This window comes from Lipotes vexillifer, unplaced genomic scaffold (genome assembly GCF_000442215.2).
Source record: "Lipotes vexillifer unplaced genomic scaffold, Lipotes_vexillifer_v1.1 scaffold776, whole genome shotgun sequence".
Taxonomy (NCBI): domain Eukaryota; kingdom Metazoa; phylum Chordata; class Mammalia; order Artiodactyla; family Lipotidae; genus Lipotes; species Lipotes vexillifer.
Genome location: NW_006777292.1, coordinates 1,969,584 through 1,976,630, shown reverse-complemented (window position 1 = coordinate 1,976,630; position 7,047 = coordinate 1,969,584). Strand labels below are relative to the sequence as shown.

Sequence of the window (7,047 nt, the reverse complement as noted above, 5' to 3'; positions counted from 1 at the left end):
GAGCGGAGTGCGGGGAAGCCGGGGAACTCTGACTGAGGATAAACTCTGATCGCATTGTTACTGAACTGCGGGTAAACACAAAAGGCATTTCTGCCTGGGGCGTAACCTCCTGTGAGCGAACCAAACTACTTCTACAAGATGGGCGTAAACGTGAAGTCACTACAGCTTAATCCCTCAGCATCAATTAAACTTCTCTTTGCAGCTCAGTTTAATTTTTTTTTCGAGCTAATGGAAAAAAAAAGTTTGGAGGAGGGCTGCCTGTAAAGACCCACTTCCTGTTTTGTGACCTGGAATTTTCAGCATCCTAGTAATTGTGAGCTTGGCTTCCCTGCACCTGTGGGGTCTGTTTTCCTGGGGCGGCGTGTCTTAGCATTGACAGGAGTTTCGGTTGGATAGTTTCTGTTACTGGGCGTTCATAAACGTCCTCCTTGCCCCTCCTCCTCATTAATCACAGGTTGAGAGTGTGGGGGAAGACTTGTTTTGCTTATTTGTTGTTGTTGTTGTTTTCAGGGGCGGTTCCAAGCGTTGTGATTTCACTCCTGTTTGGACGCCTCTCTGAAACTCAGATTCAATTTAAAACGTGGGCACAGATAATACACAAAATACATTTGGCTCTACTTTACTTTTGGAGTTAAGAAAACCGTTTATTTGGACCTTGTTCTCCCCTCCTGAATATTTCTAGGCTATGCAGGTTTTGGTTCTCCCATCCTTCCCTGATACACTGTCCTTACCCTTCTGCTTGGGCAGCTTTGGGTTGGACATCCTGGGTCCCTGTTTCAAAGCCAGAGGAATGTGGAAGCAGGAGGCTGGGCTTGCAGGAGCCCCCTGGGGGCTTGGGTTCTCTGGAAGGGAGTGTCGCTACTACTGGACTCAGGGGACTTGCTTTGTTTGTTTCAGGGTCAATGTCTGTGGAGGGCAGTGCTGCCATGGCTGGAGTAAGGCCCCTGGCTCCCAGAGATGCACCAAACGTAAGTTTCCATGTTCACAGCAGCCCTGCACAGTAGGTGAAGTGGGTCTGTCCACACGGGGCATCCCACAGGGGTCATGTGAAGAGGCTATGCAATGTCTGTGATGCAGTCTACCCCATTATCTGAAGTCTTCATCACCACCCAGGAAGGGCTGGGCCAGGGTAATGATGGTATCAAGGCCAGCAGCAATTCATTGTACAAAACCGTGCGGTGCATCCAAGATTCCCTTGCACCCAACCGTGGTATTAATTACTCTGTTACAACCGTGAATCAGGGGCTAGGAAAAGAAATTCCCGTTGGAGGATGTGCCATATGGCAGAACCAGTACAATTAATTTAAACATGGATATCGACAAATGAAAAACATTACGTTGATGGTAGGAGGGGAATGGGAAGTAGGACGCCCTGCTCTGGAATAAAACATCAGTAGTGTTAAAGCTTTCTGAAAACAGCACTCAGAATCTGCCATCCTTGTGGCCTGTTTCCTAGGAGGTCACTACTCTACTGTTCTTCAGAACTGACAAGTGGGTTTTCCTGCATTGCTTCTCCAGGTAATACACAGGCTTAGGAGTGTTTTGAAACATGTGTTAATGATGCATATAGATTTGAGAACATCAGAAAATATTTCCCTCTGCATTGTGAAATTAAGGATTAAGGTAAAATATTCTTTGAGGGTCCTCTTGACGAGTTGATTCTGTCTGGTGCTACCTGGACATAAAGAATTCTTACTTCCATTCAGAAATAGTTAAGCATTCTTATGTGTTCTCTGCATAGAGTTTGAACCACAAACATGTGTATTAGAATTGTTCAAAATTTTAGCTGCTTTTTGGTATTCAGTGTAATAAGTAAAATTTAGCAACTTGTCTTGTGTACGGTTTGAATTTTAAAATGCTGGTGAATTAATTAAAAATTTTTTCTATTATGGTCATTACTATTACAGTCATTCTGGTGAACTTGCTTGTTGGAAGATGCCTTCAGTCCCTGAAAGAAATAGGACTTTGGCATAGTGGCTTTAGTTTTGTAAAAAGCGATGTCCAGGTGGGTTATGATTTGGCTGTGATCAAGGAGTAGTGGCAGACATGAACTCACTAATCAGCCTCCTTGTTATTGAACTCAAACCGCTGGATCAGAAATACTCAGGGTTGTAGGCATTTTATTTTTAATTTTAAATTTATTTTATGTATTTATTTTTGGCCGTGTTGGGTCTTCGTTGCTGCTCGCATGCTTTCTCTAGTTGCGACGAGCGGGGGCTACTCTGTTGCGGTGCGCGGGCTTCTCATTGCGGTGGCTTCTCTTGTTGCGGAGCACAGGCTCTAGGTGTGCGGGCTTCAGTAGTCGTGGCATGTGGGCTCAGTCGTTGTGGCTCTTGGGCTCTAGAGTGCAGGCTCAGTAGTTGTGGTGCATGGGCTTAGTTGCTCAGTGGCATGTGGGGTCTTCCCGGACCAGGGCTCGAACCCGTGGCCCCTGCATCGGCATGCAGATTCTTAACCACTGTGCCACCAGGGAAGCCCCAGGCATTTTAGATTAAGTCGTAATTCTTCACATCTTCTTAGATTACACTTGACAATAGCGCACCAGCATTTTCCTGAATTTACAATTGCTTGGGTCCAATTACATACCCTCTCCTCCCTTCGGTAACTCCTGCTCAAAACCCGATGTGATGTTGTTTGCCTGTTACGTGCAGACAGCTCATCCATGACAGCAAATGCTGCTGTGTAAATGCTGTGTAAGGTGGGGTATTGCTGTGTAAAGATTAAAGATACAGAGCAGGTTGTTATAGATGATGGTGAGTGCTCCTTGATGCCCGTTAGAGAGAATGTGTTAAGACTCTCAAAGAAGTTTACTTGGCAAATGATGCCGTTGAGTGCCCTCTCTGAAAAGAGTAGTACCCCATTCTTAGGTTGTCTGAGGATTTGCAGATCCAAAGATGTTCTAGAAGGAGAACATCCGATCTTGAGGAATCACCTAATGGCTTCCTGCTTCTCCAGGTGAGGGAGGCAAGGGCACAAGTGTGCCACGGTTTAGCCAAGTTTGCCCTCTGGTGACCCAGAAAGAGAAAGGCTGCAAAAGGCTACCCGTCAGAAAAGTTAGGGTTGAACAGTTACTGTATACAGTGTTCCAGAGGAAGTTGCTCCGTTGGCTTAGTCTCATGATACCAATAACAAATGCTTCCGGCTCTTGGTTTAAGTTATGCTTCCAGCTTCTAGAAGGTAGCCCTTGGACAGCACCAGGACCTAAGCAATCAATGCAACATTAGCCTTCCAGTACTGCCCAATCTGACAAATTAATTCAGGCCCAAATGCTGGAAGCTTAAATCACAACTTCTTTCAAGAACAGTTGTGTTTTTAAAAATGATGCTGGGTTAGGTCAGTGCTCAATCCAAAGTAATATACGCTAGGTGGATATGTTTCAATGGGGGGTCTTGTGTTTGTCTCCCTGTGCAGAGCCAGGGAGATGAGGGAGCCTTATACCTTCACGTGGGACAACTGAGGTTACCACTGATGCGGCAAAACTTGTGTCCATGGCTAAGCAGTGTGACACCAGGAAAGACCCCTGGCCTTGGGTTCAGGAAACCTGAGTTTAAACCCTTAAGCGTTCACTAGCTGTGTGGCCTTGGGGAATTCATTTGACCTCTCTGACCCTTATATTTTCCCATCCTGAAATGACCGTGCTAAAAACTTGACTACTGGGACTTCCCTGGCGGTCCAGTGGATAAGACTGCACGTTTCCACTGCAGGGGGTGCGGGTTTGATCCCTGGTTGGGGAACTAAGATCCCACATGCCGTACGGCGTGGCCAAAAAAACAAAACAAAACAAAAAACCCCCCAAATTTGACTACTTTCTAGGATTGTTACAGGTATCAAGGTGAAATAGAATGATGGATGTGAAAGCCTTGATGAAACCAGAAGGAGTCTTAGAGTTTATTATTGAATCAAGCCAAGTAAATCCTGTCTCATTTATCTATTATTTGGTTTTCGTTTTTCCCTTTGTATGTTTCTCCAGCTATTGTCGTCATCTTCTTTTCAAAGAATGTACATGTGGATCCCTTTTTCTATTACAGCTTTAAAGTAGTTTAGGGCTGGGGGAGGGGGAGATAGGGAGATATTGGTCAAGGGGTACAAAGTTTCAGTCCCTCAGGATGAATAAGTCCTGGAGATCTAATATACTGCGGTGTGACTATAGTTAACAGTACTGTGTTATATACTTGAAATTTCTTCAGAGGGTAGATTTAGAGTGTTCCCACCACACACACACACACACACACACACACACACACACACACAAATGTTAACTGTGTGGTGATGGGTATGTTTATTAGCTTGACTGTGGTGCTTATTTTACAATGTGTGCATATATCAAAACATTGTTATACACTTTAAATATATACAATTTTTATTTGTCAATTATACCTCAATATAGATGAATAAAAAAAGGAATAAATGAAAAAGCCAGTCACTTCCATCCTGCCTGGCTTTGATTACTGAGAAAAAAGGAATAAAGTAGGCTGGGTTGTTCTGTATCCCAGAATGATTTATTTTAAAAGGACTTTGAAAGAGACTAAATATTAGATTATTTGTGTATCTCTAGTTCTCTTTGTGTAAAGCTTGCTGTTTAGATGGAAAATGCTCCCCTAAGGTATTCATAAATTGAATGGAAAAAATTCTGACACCAATTTTTGTGACTACAACTACTTTAGTAAATACTAGTGAAATTTAGACTGCAAAAGAAATTGATTTGTGGTCTCTTTCCTCTCTCACTTCCTTATTATGCTGAGATTGAACAATTGCACTTGGATATGGTTTATTACACTTAACAAATACAAAAACCAATGGCATGTCAACATGAATTTCCTTATTACGATAGTAATCATCACATACATAATTAACACAACATTGTAAAACAACTATACTTCAAATAAAAAAAAGGTAGTAGTTATCATACACTGTGTATGCACATTTAAATGTGCACATTAAATTTAAATCAACAGCAAGGATGCCATGTAATTGTCAGTTCTATTTTGAGGATAATTGAAAGGGTTTAGCTGAAGAATTTCAGTTTGTAGAGACTGTTTTCCAGTTGATGCAAAAAATATTTCTGCATAAGAGTTGAGATGTGTTTCTGTTTGCAGTTTGCTTAATCCTGTGAGGAAAACAAGGTGCCCCTTCGTGGCAGACTGGATTGTTTTTAGTTAATTGAAACTTAATTTAAATGGGCCATAGGCAAATGCTTCTGAAGACTGAAGATTTAGCGAACCTGAAATTGCCAATCAGAGAGATGTGAAACAAACAGCAGCAGACCCGCAGGGGCAGAGAGAACGGATGTGGGTGTCGGCAATGGCAGCCCCGAGGGCTTTAGCCACCCAGTCTCTACATAGAGATGCCCAGTTGCATGTTAATGCTTCTTTTCCAGACACCCTCTGTATGTGTGTCTCTAGGAATTGAAATCACAGCTCAGAGATATGGCATTTTAGTTATTAATGTGGAATGACTGCTGATAGCGATGTCATTTTGGGCCAAGGAGAAGGCACTGCATCTGTTCCCTTTCCAAGGGGTTCACATTTATTGGGAGGGTGTTAACTTTTTTTTGCCTATCCCCATTTTTGCATTTTGTTCCCTCTGTCTAAACTGAGCCCACCCCCTCTTGGTTGTTCCAATCTTTTTGTGCCCCTCTCAGGGTAAGTGCAGGCCAGAGAGAAACATTGCCAGTGGGCTCAGCTTTAAAGAGGAGACTGGACCTGGGAACAGACAACACAAAAGAATAAAGGGGAGATGAGGGTGAGGCCGGGCTGGCAGGATGAGGTGGATGGAACAAGAAAGATGGCAGATCTGAATCCAAAGCGGGTGCCTGGCACATGGCAGGCCCTCCCTAAATGCATGGATGGTTCTTTCATTTCTTTAACGGATATCTGTTTAGCTTTTACCATGTGCCAGGGTCTATGAATAGAGGAGAAACGCAGCCAGCTGTAGAGAGTGCGGGGTCTGTTTTTACTCACTTAACTCATGGCACATCAAATGACTTGTTCTCTCCTTAGCAAGAAACAGAAAATCGATATTCCATTGCTTTTCCACTGGCATTCAGCCCACAGTGCTTTGGGGGAAAAAAACCCCAAAAGCCAACCCTAGACATTTTCCTTAATTATATACAGAAGAGACATAGTCACGTATACCCTTGGTGCTTAGAGTTGCTGCAGTCGAGGGCATCATCCATGAGTGTGGGGTGTGGCTGGAGTTGCAGGTGACAGAGGCCTTTCAGGCCATCTCCTGTCCCTCTTGGCTTGGCGTTGTGCTAGCTGAGCTCGGGAGTTGGGCCCAGAGTGATCACACAGCTTTCGTCTGCCCGCTGTGGCCATTGACAGCTGCTTCGCCAGTAGATCCACAGTGAGGTTTATTGTGGCAGCTGCTGGGAGCACCGCCCCTGCCCCAGTGCTGGGAGCAGGGGTGGGAGGGTCGGCTGGAAAATCTTGCCGTGCGGCACAGACCGCCGGGTGAAGGGGGAAGGACTCAGAGGTCAAGTTCACACTGGGTCAAATATGTGTTCTCAGCACTGGTTAAAGCAAACATTTAGGAACCATAAATCCTGGGCTGCGATCATACTTAAACCTTCATTGTGAAACCCTGCAGCCCCTGGGCCAACCTGAACACCCTGCCCTCCCGCCCCTGCCCGGCCTGCTTTAGTGAAGTGTTTCTCTGCCCGGTGAACCCTTGGCCCTTAGGAAGCCTGACTTCTTCAAAGGACCTTTGGCCACCACAGGAGTGTGCTGTTTCTGAGCCTGTTATTTGTTGTCTTGGATATTGCAAACATACTCAAACATGTTTGGGAGCTCAAATAAGTTTTCCTAAAATGCAGATTTTGCTTCCAAGTTCTTCCTAGCAATGAACAGGGCAACTAGGAGTGCTAGGGCGGGGTCACCACTCTTGTAACACTGACCAAGATCAGAGCAGGGGCTGAGAAGCTGCTGATGAGGGGAGGGTGACTTGTGCAGTGCTTTAGAGCCTGTGGAGGGCGTTCGCTTTCTTTCTTTTACTTTAAAAAAAAAAACAAAAACAAAAAGGAATGCTTCACGAATTTGCATGTCATCC

At 44.5% G+C, this 7,047-nt stretch overlaps 1 protein-coding gene across 1 annotated transcript in view; it reads left to right on the top strand.

The window, feature by feature from the left end:
* LTBP1 (latent transforming growth factor beta binding protein 1) overlaps window positions 1-7,047 on the top strand; it is a 437,031-nt gene that overhangs the window by 2,844 nt on the left and 427,140 nt on the right. The window contains exon 2 of the mRNA XM_007450947.1: window positions 898-968. Coding sequence (XP_007451009.1) covers window positions 898-968 — 71 coding nt within the window. The remainder of the gene's footprint in view (window positions 1-897; window positions 969-7,047) is intronic.